At 36.8% G+C, this 15,915-nt stretch overlaps 1 protein-coding gene across 2 annotated transcripts in view; it reads left to right on the forward strand.

The window, feature by feature from the left end:
* The first annotated feature begins 1,725 nt into the window (after positions 1 to 1,725).
* Positions 1,726 to 15,915, forward strand: part of NAA35 (N-alpha-acetyltransferase 35, NatC auxiliary subunit) — a 56,607-nt gene continuing 42,417 nt past the window's right edge. Inside the window, exons 1-5 of one of the 2 annotated variants that reach the window (XM_045840154.1) lie at positions 1,726 to 2,002; positions 2,732 to 2,860; positions 12,594 to 12,627; positions 13,061 to 13,175; positions 14,280 to 14,354. In XM_045840154.1, coding sequence (XP_045696110.1) covers positions 2,737 to 2,860; positions 12,594 to 12,627; positions 13,061 to 13,175; positions 14,280 to 14,354 — 348 coding nt within the window. In that variant the 5' untranslated portion in view covers positions 1,726 to 2,002; positions 2,732 to 2,736. The remainder of the gene's footprint in view (positions 2,003 to 2,731; positions 2,861 to 12,593; positions 12,628 to 13,060; positions 13,176 to 14,279; positions 14,355 to 15,915) is intronic. The other variant, XM_045840153.1, reaches the window with a different exon arrangement.

Genomic DNA, 15,915 nt, shown 5'->3' on the forward strand with positions numbered 1-15,915 from the left:
AGGTAAGTAGAACTAGAAAAATAAGTTTGAACTTCAAATAAATTATAATTTTAGTGAAGAAATTAATAAAACCTTATTTCACTCGACCGCTTTGTTCTGGTAATTTCTTTCTTTCCAAAAATTGGTGGGGTTTTTTGGCACCCATTTTTGTTACAATCTATACATAATACTGAGTTACTTAAATGCAATCAGTTCATTCTTTTCTAGATTTCTTGTGGCCCCTGTAAAGATTACCAAATGGTTTTGGAGAAATATAACTTTCTGTCTTATTGTGATTCTTTCCCACATTCTCACCCTCAGTGTGTAATATTTAGTGAGTGCCTATTATATTATATGGCAAACACTACCCTAAATGCTACGGATTCAAGTTTAATTAAAACAGGCAAAGTTCCTGCCCTTAAGGAAACACATTATCCTGTAAGAGACGTAAAGGTGTGTTCTGTTTTTTTTTTTAAATCAACTTTATTGAAGTTTGGCTTGCAAACAATAAAACACACATTGTGTTTATTTTAATGAATTTTTACACATACATCAACCCATATAACTAATGATCACCATAATCAAGATACAGAACATTTCCATTACCTCAGATCACCTAGCCCTATTCCAGTTAAGCATTTCTTGACACTCTTCTCCCACTCCCCCACCCACCCAACCTCTGCAGTCACTGATCTTTTATACCACTGTGGTTTAGATTTGTCTTTTTATAGTTTCATATAAATGTAATCATACTCTTTTGCTCATAGTCTGACTTCCTTTGCTCAACGTTATTTTGAGATTCATGTTTTTATATGTCAAGTAGTTCATCCCTCTTTGTTGATAATTACTATTAATTAAATCATATGGCTATGCCCGGAGTTTTTTATGCATTCACCATTCAATGAACATTTGCGTTGTTTCCAGTTTTTGATAATTACAAATAAGGCTATGAAAATTAATGTACAAACACATATTTGTATTCATAAGTAAATAGGAGTAGAATTGCTGGATCATATAAGTGTATGATAAACTTTACTGTAAAAGACAAACTTTTCCTAAGTAGTTTTAACCATTTTGCATCACTATCAGCATCATAAGAGGTCTAGTTGCTCCACGTCCTAATCGGTATTTGGCATCTTCTTAAATTTTAGTGGGTATGTGGTGGTAAAGATGTGTTTCTTACTAGTCTACTTATTTTATCCCACTTTAAAACTCATTATTCTTACTAATATTTTTTTTTTTACTCTAAAACATGTATGAGTTTGAAAGAAAATGGCTGGCTTGACCCTGCAGATATTTTGTTTCTCTTTTCCCTCACGAAACCCCCAGGCACTCTCCTGAACACTTAAATCTGGTGTCAGGCAGCACTAGCTCGGTAGAAGTCTAGAAGCTGGGCTCTTCATTTAATACAGCAATGGCCGGGGTATAGGCATACTTACATTACAACCTCGATCCTTCACGTCACCTTTCTAAAGAATTTCCCAGGGCTCTGCGCGGGGCTGTGCGGATTCGACGGCCCTAGGCTCCGCCCCTTACCAGGACCTGCCCGCTACCCAGGGACTCGGCCCGAGGGCGGAGAGGAAAGGTATCTTCCGGTCTCGCGATTGGCTCTACTCCCGCGAGAAAAAAAGACGGCCGCACTCGACCGACTGGTGGCAGTGGAGAGGGAAGGGGTGTGGCTGCAGATCACGATACCCTAAGAGTGTGGGAGAGGGGGCGGGGTCGCGCGCACCGGGCGTACGCATGCGCGCAAGCAGCCGGTCAGGCTGAGCACAGAGGGTAGGGGGCGGCGGCGCCTGCAGCGGCTGCTACAGCGGCGGCAGAAGAGGAGGCTTCGTGATTTCCGCGGTCTGGGCAGTGCGTGGCCGCGCGAGTAGCCGTTGGAGTAGTAGGTACGATTCGCCCGTGAGGAGCCATTGAGACTTCCTGTCTCCCTTGTTTGAGCGCTTCAGTCCCTGCTTGTGTGGCAAACCCTGGGGACGGCAGGTCACCCTGCGGCCCCGGCCCTCCCGCCTCATTTCAGGTAGGAGCTTCGGGTTCCCGGGTGCCCGTTACCCACCCAGGCCTCAGCCTTGACCGGTGTTCCGGAGCAGAGACCCGGTACCAGGCATGCCCGCTCTCTCGTGCCACACAGTAGCTCTGTCCTTGCTTTCGCGCCCTGTGGGGCCGGGTCGAGTTGACCTGTAGGGGGGGCGGGGCGGTTCCCGCCTCAGGTGCGGCCTCGCTGTGGGCCTGGAGGGTGGGACCCCACCGTGTGCTCCCGCACGCCACGCATCTCGGCGAGGCTACCTGGTGCCGTCGGCCAGGTAGAGGTTGGCCCAGCAAGGTCCTGGAGAATGAGGAACCACCTTGACTTGAAATGTTGCGAGAGGGGATCCTGTAGAATGCCTTGGTGGTCACTTATACAGCCTGTGTTGAAAGTTGGAAGCTCTGGAGTTGGTTCTGTTTGGGCCAGTGGTAGGATGAATGGTTTGTGATTTTTCTCCTTAAATAGTGAGAGGGCAAACTCTTTATGAGCTCTGGTAGGTGACTGGCTATTAGTAAATGAGCAGCAGCAGTGTTGATTATTGTGAGATTTAATTGCGTTAAATCTCACAATAAGGTATGTTTTTTCAGTACTACTCTCAAACTCAGAAGAGCCCTGCCTTAACAGTTTAGTCATATTTTCATTCAATTCTTAAATACATATGGTTGCAAATATGCTGGCCCTGAAAGCTACATCCTCTCTTTTAAACCAGTATTAATTTTGTAGGCATAATGGTTATGAAAGCTTCTGTAGAAGACGATGATTCGGGATGGGAGCTCAGTATACCAGAAAAGATGGAAAAAAGCAATACAAACTGGGTGGACATAACTCAAGATTTTGAAGAAGCTTGTCGAGGTGAGTTTGAATTTTTGGATTAGAAGTTCAGAATCTAAGAAAGGGTAAAATAAAATCTTGATTATGATTTCTGCATTGTTTCAATAAATCAAATCAGTAGGTGAGTGTGGTTTATTTAAGTTTGTTAACCACATTTATTCATTATCTTCTACTTTTAACTTTCATTTAAAGCATATGTATATACACACATCATCATTAAATATTGATGCTGAGGCAATTTTTTAAATTAAAATTTTATAACTTCTTAAGTAAAGGTAAGAGAATATATAGCAAAATTTTGAACTGTGGAAACAGGGATTGTGTGGACCTAGAGATAGTAGTAATATTGTCTATTTGAAGTTTGAAAATTATTAGATTATATCATTGCCTGCTTAAGATCCTCCAGTGGCTTCCTGCTGCATAAAGAATAAATTCCAACTTCTTCCCCATGGCCTTTATGATCTGGTGCCTGCCTGCCACTTAGACTTTTTTTTTTTTTAATCCTTACTCAAGGACATTCTTACTGATTTTAGAGAAAGGGGCAGGGAGGGAGAAAGAGGGAGAGACACATTGATCCACTGGCTGCCTCTTGTACGTCCCTTGACCAGGGGTGGAACTGCAGCCTAGGCCTGCACCCTGACCTGGAATCGAACCTACAACCTTTTGGTCTACTGGACGGTGCTCTAGCCAACTGAGCCACATTAGCCAGGGCTCAACTTCACTTTTGTACCACTGCCCCACTGAGCTCATTATGTGAGTTATAAGTCCTGCTCATTAAACATTCCAAGGTGGTCCCCCTTCCTTTGCATGTTTCGTTTTGTATATCTTAAATTACTTTGCCCTCAGTTCTTCACATAGCTGGCTCCTTCCTGACCACTTAAATGTTACTTCTCCAGTGAGGACTTGTCAAAACCTCCCATCTACGCAAACTCACCCCTTCTTTCTCTTCTATCCAACTCTTGCTCAGTTGAATCACCCTGTTTTATTCACTTCATAGCACTTATCTAATGTTAGAAATCACCATTTTCAGTTATTATTGTCACGTTATCCCACTGGAATATAAACTCTGTGAGTGTAGAGGTCTTGTCAGTAACCCTAGCACACAGAACATTTCCTGACATATAGTACGTTTGATAAATGTTTGGGCATAAATGATTGGAGAACTGAGCATGTTGTTTGTTTGAGGGGAAAGAGCCTTACTGAGGTGAGAGATTTAAGATACCAGAAAGTAACAAAGATAGAATGAGAGCTTGAACATTGAGAGGATTGGATCAAAAACATGGTAGAGAAATTAACTCGGAGTGGGGAAGAACAGGGACATACTGAGCCAGGAGGAAATAAGGTTGGGATGGTGAAGATACAGGTTTGTTTCTAAGTGGATGGAGAGGAATGGTGGAGGGATTCACACCTCGATGGCTTCTCTGTTAGTGGTCTTTGGTGATGGTGTGGTGGCATGTGTTTAGAATAGTGCTCTTAAGGAGAGGAATGAAAACTTGGAGCATCTGCAGGTGGAAAGGGAGGCATTTGAATTATAAGCAGAATGATAAATCATGTGCTTACCCTTCGACTATTTTAAAATGCATGTCCAATTAAAGTATGCCTGAGAGAGAGAGTGGAAAGAGCATTAGACTGGGAGTTGAGTGACTGCCCATATATGTCTACCTCAGGGAGAAAGAAAGAACTTTAAGTTACAGTGTAGTTTTTGTGCCTGCAGATCTTAGGCTGTTAAGTGGATCAGGCCTATCATTTTGCACTGATTTTAAGTGAACTGTATTAGAGGGCTGTCATTATGCACCTAAAAGGGAGAGGTTTTATGAAGTGCATATGGCTTAAGTTGGACTTTGAAGGAGTGAATGAGTTTCTCTAAGTGAATGTAAGAGGGAATTATTCTAGACTGACATGAACCATTAAAGCCAGATGAAGCTTTTATGTTTGAGGAACAGTGAATAATTCTGCTTCTTCATGGAAGGAATTTAGAGCAGGAGATATTGGTTAATCCTGCTTTCATGTGGACTGAGAGGAGGTAGTATGTCATTTTGTTGCCAACATTAATTAAACCATCCTATTCTTCCATAATTAGCTTTTGCACTCGCTCAAGTGGCACAAATGTGAGGTATACATCTTGAAACTAAAAAATTGACATAGAATTATGTCCACTGGACATAATTTGCATGTAGATTAGTACTAAAGGCTGTTGGAAGGTCTTAAGCCTACGGTATTAATACTTTGTTTTCCCCTTTTAAAATAATCAGATTTATTGCCTGGATTATAGTTTAGACTTCTGTTCTAGCAACTTTCTGAAAACTAAGTTTAAAACAGACATCATGACATCCTTTTTCTTTAACTATTACAGTGTTTTCTCATGTTTGGTGACAGTATGATGGTATTTGGCTAGACTTTGGTAGATTGTTTCTTTTTTTGTACAGTAAAATAATCTGCATATGGATGGCAATGTTTTCCATGCACATTTCTACTTACTCTTTTAGTGACTCTTCAAAATCCTTTGGATCAGATTCTGACTTTCATCATTTCTTTTATTTTCTATTAGGCAGATGGTAGGCATTCCCTCCACATTTCCTATAACTGACCTTGAGGCTCTTTTTTTTTTTTTTCTTTTCTGTCTAAATTACTTTGAATGTATGGTGCCATCACTGTTGTTTTGCCTGGTATGTAATAATCTAAAGAACAACTCTGAGCTTTGTTTCTCTAGGAAATCTTGCCTAAAATAGTCTCTGTTCTTCATATTCCATTTGGTTGTCTATATTTAGGTGCTTTCTGAATTACAAACCCACATCTTAGAAATTTCACTTAAACATAAATAATCATGAAATACTGCTCCTTCTTCTTCTGCCTGCCGGATTCCCTTCTTCCACATGCTCTCCTAGGATGATGCCTACAACCTATGCTTGGCTACCATTATTTTCATTCTTTTTAAGCTCTGGTCTAGGAGGATATGGATCCATCTCTCATCCCATTTTCTTATCTCTTGATGGCTTAGTTAATTCTTCTTCAGTCCATCTTTATTAGAGGTACCGTTGTTTCAGACCCTCTTTTTCCATCGTGTTTCTTCAGCTCTTACCCAGTACCCTTTATTGCTTTCTTTTCTCTCTCTTAAAATCTAGGTTGCTTAAGCTCTTTCTTTCTCTTCCTTTCTGTTTTGCCTTCTCTCACTCAGAACTTTTATAGGTACTCAATATGTATTTGTTTTAAGAGTAAATGAATATTCTAAGGCCATGTTTCTTCAAACCAGGAAAATATCTGAATCTCGTACTTCAGAAGTTTGAGAATCACAGCATTACGTTAAATGCTGTCATTTTCAGTGACTGCTTAAAACCAGCATAATTATGAACGTAAGCTCAGGCGCTGAAATTATAACAATGCTTGGTTATAACGTTACCCAGTTGGTCTATAATATGTTTCTGTAATTTTTTTAAAAGATTATCATTGAACTGATTACATAGTATTTAACAATTATAGAAGAAGTATGCTTGTAGATTCTTGATAAAACTTTCATGGGCTTTTTTTGGTTGCCCATCCCTATCCATGAACTGAAGTTTGAGAATCATTGTTTTAGGGATTTGCAATTGGTTAGCACTTTATTCTAACAGGAAAAAGATGGACAGAAATTTTTTTGGTGAAAGATCTGGGTAACCTATAAAGTATTTCTTAAGTGATTTTGGTTGTAGAAATGAAAATTACATTTTCCTCATTTCATGGAAATCAAGAATATTTTCAGTGGTGGGGCATGTGTTGGGTAGGCAGCTGGTTAGTTGTGGATCACTCATCCTAACTGTGGATACACTATTAATTGTGGATCACTTTAGATCATTGTGGGGGAACTACTTTCTTTCTGTTTCCAGGTTTCCCCAGTTTTGTTGTATTATTTCTACACTTGTTTTTGTTCCTTTCAGTTTATACCCTTCTTTTTAGAAAAGTAATTCTAGTTGTTTTAATGAGATTTCAGGAAGGAATTTAAAGTAGTTGCATGTGCTCAGTTGACCACCTTCACCCAGGGGTTAACTGATTTGTTTGAATATCACTACTATTAGGTTGGCCAAAAAGTCCATTGCATTTTTTATGTAAAATAAAAGACATGTTTCATTTTCACTAATAACTTTATTGATTTGGATATTTTGAGTATGTCAGCTATCTCCTGCTATTGGCTTCTAGTAGGTAGAGGCCAGGGATGCTGCTAACAGCTTCCAGTGCATAAGACAGCCCCACAGCAAAGGATTATTTGGCCAGAATGTTAATAGTACCAAGAAACTTCTCAAACCACTTCTGACACATTCGATCAGTCACAGCACTTTCTCCATACACTACACAAATCTTTTTTGTGTGTGTTTCAGTTTCATTTTTACCTTTTTTGAGATAATAAAGCATAATATGCCAAAAAATATTGCAGATTTTCTTCCATCTTTAATTTTAAAATGGCTGCGCAAAAATTCATCAATGTAAGTTTTTTTTAAATGCAGGCTGACATAACAGCTGTCACAGTACAGTCTAACAAAATGATTTCTTATGAAGTTAAAGACAGTTAAGCACTACTAGAGCCATCTTACAGAAAAAAACATACAATGACATTGGATTTCAGTTGTATCATGGATTCAGTAGATCCTAGCTGGGAATGTTGTCATCATTTATAATGTTATATGTAGAAATCTATTCAGAGATCTCTAATACCAGTTTACAAATAATCTTCTCATTTATTTTATTTATTTTTGTAGTATATTTTATTGATTATGCTATTACAGTTGTCCCAATTTTTTTCTCCCATTTATCCTTCCACCACCCTTCACCACCCCACCCTCCAGCATTCTACAATCACCCCCCTTTAGTTCATGCCCATGGGTTGTACATTTAAGTTCTTTGGCTTCTCCATTTCCTATACCATTCTTAACCTCCCCCTGTCTATTTTATGCCTACCAGTTATGCTTCTTATTCCCTGTACCTTTCCCTCTCATTCTCTCCCTCCCCACTGATAACCCTCCATGTGATCTTCATTTCTGTGGTTCTGTTCCTATTCTAGTTGTTTGCTTAGTTTTTGTTTTTGCTTTTTAGGTTTGGTTGTTGATAGTTGTGAGTTAGTTTTATTGTTTGTAGTATTTGATCTATTTCTTAGATAAGTCCCCTTAACATTTCATATAATAAGGGCTTGGTGATGATGAACTCCTTTAACTTGACATTATCTGGGAAGCACTTTATCTGCCCTTCCATTCTAAATGAAAGCTTTGCTGGTTAGAGTAATCTTGGATGTAGGTTCTTGCCTTTCATGACTTCACATACTTCTTTCCAGCCCCTTCTTGCCTGCAAGGTTTCTTTTGAGAAATCAGCTGATAGTCTTATGAGAACTCCTTTGTAGGGAACTCTCTCCTCTTGCTGCTTCTAGGATTCTCACCTTATTTTTAATCTTGGGTAGCTTAATGATGATGTGCCTTGGTGTGTTCCTCCTTGGGTCCAATTTCTTTGGGACTTTCTGTGCTTCCTGGAAGTGTTTCCTTTGCCAAATTAGGAAAGTTCTCTTTCATTGTGTTTTCAAACAAGTGTTCAATTTCTTGCTCTTCTTCTTCTCCTTCTGACACCCTTATGATTCAAACATTGGAGTGTTAAAAGTTGTCCCAGAGGTTCCTAAGCCTCTCCTCATATTTTCGAATTCTTGTTTCTTCATTCTGTTCTGGTTGGATATTTCTTTCTTCTTGTTGTTCTGTATCGTTGATTTGAGTCCCAGTTTTCTCCCCTTCATTCTTTGTTCCCTGTATATTTTCCTTTATTTCACTTTGTGTAGACTACATTTCTTCCTTCATTTTGCGACCGAACTCAATCAATTCTGTAAGCATCTTGATTACCAGTGTTTTTGAACTCTGCATCAGATAGGTTGTCTATCTCCTCATCGCTTAGCTCTTTTTCTGGAGTTTTGACCTGTTCTTTCGTTTGGGCCATATTTGTCTTGGCACACCTGTTATGTTGTAAGTGGGCAGAACCTTAGGTATTCTCTAGGGTGGGGCAACCCTCTTTGCTGTGTTGTGGGGCTGTCTTTGGGGGAGTCATCACTGGGAACAGCGCTGCTCACTTACTCTTCTCTGGCCCCACTTTCCAATGAACTCTGTTGTGTGAAACTAGGAGCTTCTCCCACTGCAGCAACCCCCACAGTATTTTACAGCTAGAGGTTTTGAGTCTTTAGTTTCCAGTCAGCCATCCCTCCTCACCCACGCCATCTGCCTGCCTGGCTACCCACCTCTGCCCCTCCTACTGGCCTGGATGAATGTTTCTTTAACTCCTTGGTTGTTCGAGTTCCATGAAGTTTGATATTCCGGCAGTTCTGATTGTTTATTGTTTTTAAATTGGTTGTTATCTTACTATTGGTTGTGCAAGGAAGTGAAGCATTCCTACCTATGCATCCATCTTCAAATCTATTCATTTAAGAGAAGGTAAAATGTGTTTGTATTGTTGCATGTTTTCTGTCTTGGTTTCTTCAGGGGAAAGAAAGGTCATATGCTTCAGGTGCTCAGCATTGCTGCATACCCAGACTCCAGCCACAAGTTATGATTCATTGTTTACTTCCAAGGCAAATGGAAGTGTGTTCTTAGTAAGATGTCATCGAATTCTGTAATTGACAAAATTAAGTTAAATTGTCTCTCATAACATTTCTATTTGTGCTTTTCAAGGGAGTGAGGATAAAATTAAAGGTGGTTTATTATCAAGATTGTCCAAAAATTTTTGTATCTTAATTTCCTTTGGTCTGAGTGGTTTAGCTATATACTGTTGCATCTACTTAAGGCTTAAACTTAAAAGTACAAGTGACTTAAAAAAAATCATTGTGTTAACTTAGTTTAATGGTTTGGTGTGATCCATTATCCGTGGGATCTCCAAGACTTTCACTGGGGTATGCTAGGTCAAAACTATTTTCATGGTAATAATAAGACATTGACTTACCTTTTTGACTCATGTTCTCTTATTAGCTTACAGTGGAATTTTTGAGACTTCGTGATGTGTGATGATGTCATTGCCCTGTCTGCTAATGATAAATATAAAACATTATCCTTCTCACTAAATTTTTGGAGAACTGCTACCTAGCTGGACAACACCCAAGTGACTTATGTCTGTAGTGCTATAAAAGATCGTGATCCTGTGTCCAGTCATTGGCCATGCAGTGAGAGTGCTGATACTCTGCTTGCTTAGTGAATAAATTTTAAAGTTTACTGCCTGTAGTTTACTAGTGAGTGAACTGATTACTGTATGGCCTTATGAGAGTCATCTAGTTCAACCTCTCATTTTACTGATGAGGAAACCAAGTCAGAGAGTGACCAACTTGCTCCTAGGTCTGTGTAGTGTTTTATTTTAAACTTTGATGAAGCTATTTGGTACCCAAATATATCCTAAGTATATGATAGATTATTATAGCAGTTATTAATTAATTCTTTTGGCTTCAGGACCCCATATATTCTTAAAAATTATACTCTTACACTCTTAATTATTATTTGTGTGTTATGTATACATATTTACTGTATTAGAATTTAAAATGGAGAAATTTAAAAATACTTATTAATCCATTTGAAAATGATAATAAACTCATTGCATGTTAACATAACACTTTTCTAATGAAAAATCAGTGTATTTTCCAAAACAAAAAATAACTTAAAAGAGGGGAGTTTTATATTTTTGAAAATCTCTTTAATGTTGGCATAATGGGCACCTGAATTCCATGTCATCTTCTGTATTAAACTGGTTACCACAGGTTGTTTTGGTTGAAATATATGACATAAATCTAACCTCACCAAATACATAGTTGAAAGATGGATTACACTTTTTAGATAATTGTGAATATTCACCTTTGAATTGTCTTTAAAGGTGGTAGTTTCTTAAAGATTCATTATGTGGAATCTGAAGCTCTATCAATGTATTTTTCATGTTCTATTACATTAAAATCCATTGGTATGTCTTGAACTTTGAATGGATCTTTTATCCATGCCTAGTTTTGTAACATGCATTGCTGTTTGCAAAATACTGGTTCACTGAGTTAAGCAGAACCTCTGAATGTTGACTCACTTCACTATACAATATTAAAAAGCACATTTGTTAATATCACCAACAATATCATCAGAAAAGTATAAGTATTGGGAAACTGTCAAGCTTACAGTGGCAAATTAAACATTTTCCAAAATGTTAATTTTTGCTTGAAAGCTTGAATTTTATTATTGGCAACAAATGTCAGGTATTTTCCCGTAGAACAATAAACTTACTTGCTTCAAGAAAATGTCATACTCTTAAGTCTGAATACCTATAGTTTGTTAGTTCTTTCGAGTAAAAATGGTGTTCTGTGATAAATTGTGCAAGTACTTTTCCTTGAGATAGCCTGTTACACTAGTATGCACTGGAAGTATTAATATATACTTTCCATTTTGTCAAATAGAATATTAAAAAGACGTGTATTCAAAAGATTGAGATTTAATGCCCTAATCAAGGGCCTGCACTAGTGTGAACCAAGCAGGGTACCTAGAGTGCAGAATTGAAGGCACTACGGAAAGCAAGTGTCTTGTTAAATTTTGTACACTTGGTGCCTTGTGGAATCTTAGTCCTGCTTCTGAAATTAATAGTTTTTACTGTTTCATCAAGGATTTCTTGAGTGCAATCTTTTTAAAAATTTTGCTTTTTTAGCTGCAAGTACATGGAGTTGAAAAATTCACTCTTTAGCTTGGGGTCACTATCTTGATTTTGTGCTGAAGCTACAACAATTTTGCTCAGCATTGCTTCCCGCCCCCCCGCCCTTCACATCATTGCTTTTGCATTATCTGTGCAGATGTCAGCACAATGAAAAAGAGCATGTTTTAGTATTATTATGAAAATAATTTTAACATCACAGACTTTTAGGTTCCCAGACCATCTTTGAGAACTGCAGTTGTGTTCTTTTACATATGTTTTATTGTAGTAAATTGATACATGCCTCTCATTGATTTATCTGTTTTGGTACATGAAACTGTTAAAAATTACTATTAATTTAACTTATGATGATGTAAGAGGATTACTGTTACTTAAGAGAGGATTAGCTACGAAGTTCTGAAAACTGCCTGTTTATACAGGACTTGGCCATCAGTATTTAAGCTACTTAAAATGGTAGTGGTTCCCACCGTACTTGCTCATTGAAATCACCTGGAGTACTTTAACAACACTATTGCATAAACCCCACCCATAGTTGGTTTGGGGTGCTGCTTGGACTTTGAAATTTTCATAATCTTCCCAGATGATACTAATATGCAGCTATGGTTGAAAACTGCTTTAAAGGAATGAACACCATTTTGATTAGCTGTCTATGCAAGTGTTTTCTATATTATTTAAATAAAAAGTAATTTAAGAAAATAGTTTTAACACTGTTCCTGGGACAGAAGAGATTAGATTGAGAACAGCTGATTCCTAAACAACTTCAGAAGTAGTAATCAGTTTTATGAAAAAGTTTATTTCAAGGAAATACTAGTGATTTTTGAAAATGAGATTGGTAATTAATTGTAATTGGGTTATTTTGGCCCTTGATGGGGCATTTACTCTTAAAAGTTTAGTTTCTGGTTAATATCCAAATATTCACTGTGTAGAAGACATTGTGTTTGTAATTGAGTAGCAATATTACAACCGTATCTTAGAAAATTAAGTTTAAAGTAATACATGTGCATTTTTCAGGTGATAAAATATTGCTTGTCTTTTTTCTGAGCATAAGAAGTTAAATATGGTATTATCAAAGGATTTTTCTCTTTGTTTCTTTTAGAATTAAAGTTGGGAGAACTACTTCATGATAAGCTGTAAGTATTTGTGTCCTTTGAAATAGTGTGGTATGATATTTCCATCAGTTTTTTCTCATGTGCAGTAGTGTTCCTTGAAGCCTGAGTACTTTTATATTCAAAGCTATAAAAATAAAACTAATTATAAATATATTTTTCACCTTGGTGAGCTGTTTTGGGGCAACTGACCCCTAATTATGATGTGAAATGTTTCTATCAGTGAAACTGTGACTTATGGTCCTTTCCTTGAGTAATTTTAGTGACAAGTACATGAAAGAATTTTTGTGTTGAAGGAAGGTTATTTAATTGAAGTAGAAGTGTAAGCAAGTTAAAAAAACTTAAATACATAGAATACTGTAGTTATTTAAAGTGTTACAATTTTATACCATTGTGGGAATCTGGGTAAGTTTACTAGTTCAGAAACAATTTATGGGGTCAATTTTTTTATTTGCAGATTTGGTCTTTTTGAAGCCATGTCTGCCATTGAAATGATGGATCCCAAGATGGATGCTGGCATGATTGGAAACCAAGTTAATCGAAAAGTTCTCAATTTTGAACAAGCCATCAAGGTAGTCACCATTGTGCTTTTTGTGTTTTCTTTTATTGTTTGTTATTCATATATTTTTTTAAGATTGTATTTATTTATTTTTAGACAGAGGGGAAGGGAGGGAGCAAAACATCAGTGTGTGGTTGCCTCTCAAGCGCCCCCTACTGGGGACCCTGGCCTGCAACCCAGGCATTTGCCCTGACTATCAAACCAATGGCTGTTTGTTCCACAGGCCAGTGCTCAGTCCACTGAGCCACATCAGCCAGGGCTGTTTGTTATTCATATTTTAAGATGTTCTGATTACTGATGGAAATGCAACTTAGCATATTAACTTAAAGTGTACTTTTCTAAAAGTACCTCAAATATATAAATAAGAATTAGTTACAACCTTTAGTTACGTATCTCTATTGAAATCTGAAAATTATTTATTTAAGGTCTTCAATAAAAGTTTGCTCTAAATTTGTGTGTGTATATTTTTAAAATTGATCTTTGAAAGCATCTGAGTATATATTCAAATACCAGAGTAATTAGCTTAGGGATTAAATTTTACCTATTAATATATTAAGTAAAATTCTTGTGGTAGTGATTTGATGTTTACTCATTAAGAATTGATTTAGAAACACATTCATAGTTGCCACAGAGTTAAATTTTGCATATTTTATGGAGAAAGATTTGCTGAGTAAGTAGATATTTTAAACAAAATTTACAGGTAGTATAATTAACCATCTTAAGGGAAATGTTTTTAAAAATGTTTATTTTATCATCTGTGAGTTTTGATTCATTAAAATGATTCATATTTATTAATGCTTGAAACTGATTTGAACTTTGCTTTTAAAATACTTGCTGGTTTAGCTTTTTATTTCTTTATAAAGCCTTTTTTATGTTTCAGATGGAAAGGACTTTCATTTTTCTTACCGAAGACCTGTTTTAAATATATTTTTAAGAATACAGAGTTAATTTGGCTTCTTAGTTTTTATCCGATGATGAGATAGAGTTTTCTTAGAATTGTTCTTTTTAAATACTTTTTGAAAGATAAAATGTATGGATTTGATATAGCATTTGCAAAATGCTACTTTATATACATTTTAAAAATCTTTTTATATGTTATATTTCCCTTCCTTTTTAGGATGGTACCATTAAAATTAAAGACCTCACCTTGCCGGAATTGATAGGGATAATGGATACATGTTTTTGCTGTTTGGTAAGAGTTAAAGTAACACTAATAGTTAATTTTAAAACTATTACTTATCTGTATCTTTAAATTTTAAAGTAAACACACTAATGTTGAGTATGAAATATCTGTAATGCTTGACCTAGTAAGGTGTAAATAAGATTAACAGGCCAAGTATGCTATAGGAAACAGCATTTTTTCTTGTCATCCAGTGATTTTAGGTTCTCATTTTCTGGGTGAAGGGGGTATTTTCTTTCTAGTGAAGATAATAGTGTAGCCATTACCATAAATACCCTTTTTGTTTTCAAGGTATCCAGGGAAGCAAATTTGTAAGTGGAAGTCCCATAAATAAGCATGGAATTGAAACAAGGATTGGCTTTGGAGAGAGATTTTTCTAATCTAGTAGTAAATTGTAGTAAACTGCCCATGTTTTTGAAGACAGAGAAAATGCTGGATAAGTTGTCTTTCCTAAACAATGTTGGCTAATTTTGGCAAAATTTTCATTTACTGCCTATTTTCTTTTCTTTTTTTGCCTATTCCTAACCATCCTTTTAAAAAAATTTTTTTCAATCATTGTCCTTAGAATTATGTAAATTTTATTCATATGGTCATTTAGTAAGTATTGGTTGCCAGTATGTGAAGTACTTCTATTAGATGTTTTATGTGAGTATTTTTCACTTAGGTCTTATGTCAGCTCTGTTCAACACATGGTTTCATCTTATTTGCTAGGGTTACATTGCTAGGAAAGGGCAAAACCGGAGTCCTGATCCTGGTCTGTCTTCCTCCAAAGCTATCTCCTTCCCTCAAAGATACCTTTCTTACTCTTTATCAGCTTACCATCCCAGTGGAATAGGACAGATGGGGGGGAAGTAGGAGGGTTTTTGCCAAAATTGAGCAACCATTGTATGATACTTCTTGAAACTGTCTCTAAGAGTTAGGCCTTTAGAGGGTTTTTTCACCTGGAAAGTCTTCATACTGGTAACACAAAAATGCAATGATTGTAGTAATTTTCATGTGCATTTCTTATTCTGTAATGCAGTGCTATGTGTCTTGCTCTATTGCAGAATTCTTGGACTTAGTGTAAAATCTAACTATATAAACTTGGGTAAAACTATTTACACCCTCTGACTTTGTTTCTTTACATATAAAAGGAGAAAAATACAACCCTCCTCAAAGTGTTAGGAAAAAGGACATAAGATATATGAAAATACCTAGCATAGCACTTGGGACATAATAGTTACTCAATTTGGGCTGCTATGGGTATTACCAGCTTTGAGCACCTGGTACCTGGCCCATTGTAAGTACACAGTAAAATAGTGTTGAATGATTATTTTTATGTTTTCGAAAGATTCCTCTGGTTGGGGGTATATTGGATTAGAGATGGGTGGCAGGGGCACTAAAACCATTATGTAGTTTCTTGCAGTTGTCTCAGTGAGATATGATGCTCTCGACTGGGTTAGGGTCTTAAGGATGAAAAGAGTTAAATGAGTGGCAAGGGACCTAGTTAATTCTAAAATGTAAGTTCCTTAGTTTATGGATTTTTATTGACTATATGTGGAATTAATTGCTTTTGGGTGCTGTATTTAGAGGC

The sequence above is a fragment of the Phyllostomus hastatus genome, unplaced genomic scaffold (assembly GCF_019186645.2).
Source record: "Phyllostomus hastatus isolate PE091 unplaced genomic scaffold, TTU_PhHast_1.1 phas_contig_34, whole genome shotgun sequence".
Classification (NCBI taxonomy): Eukaryota; Metazoa; Chordata; class Mammalia; order Chiroptera; family Phyllostomidae; genus Phyllostomus; species Phyllostomus hastatus.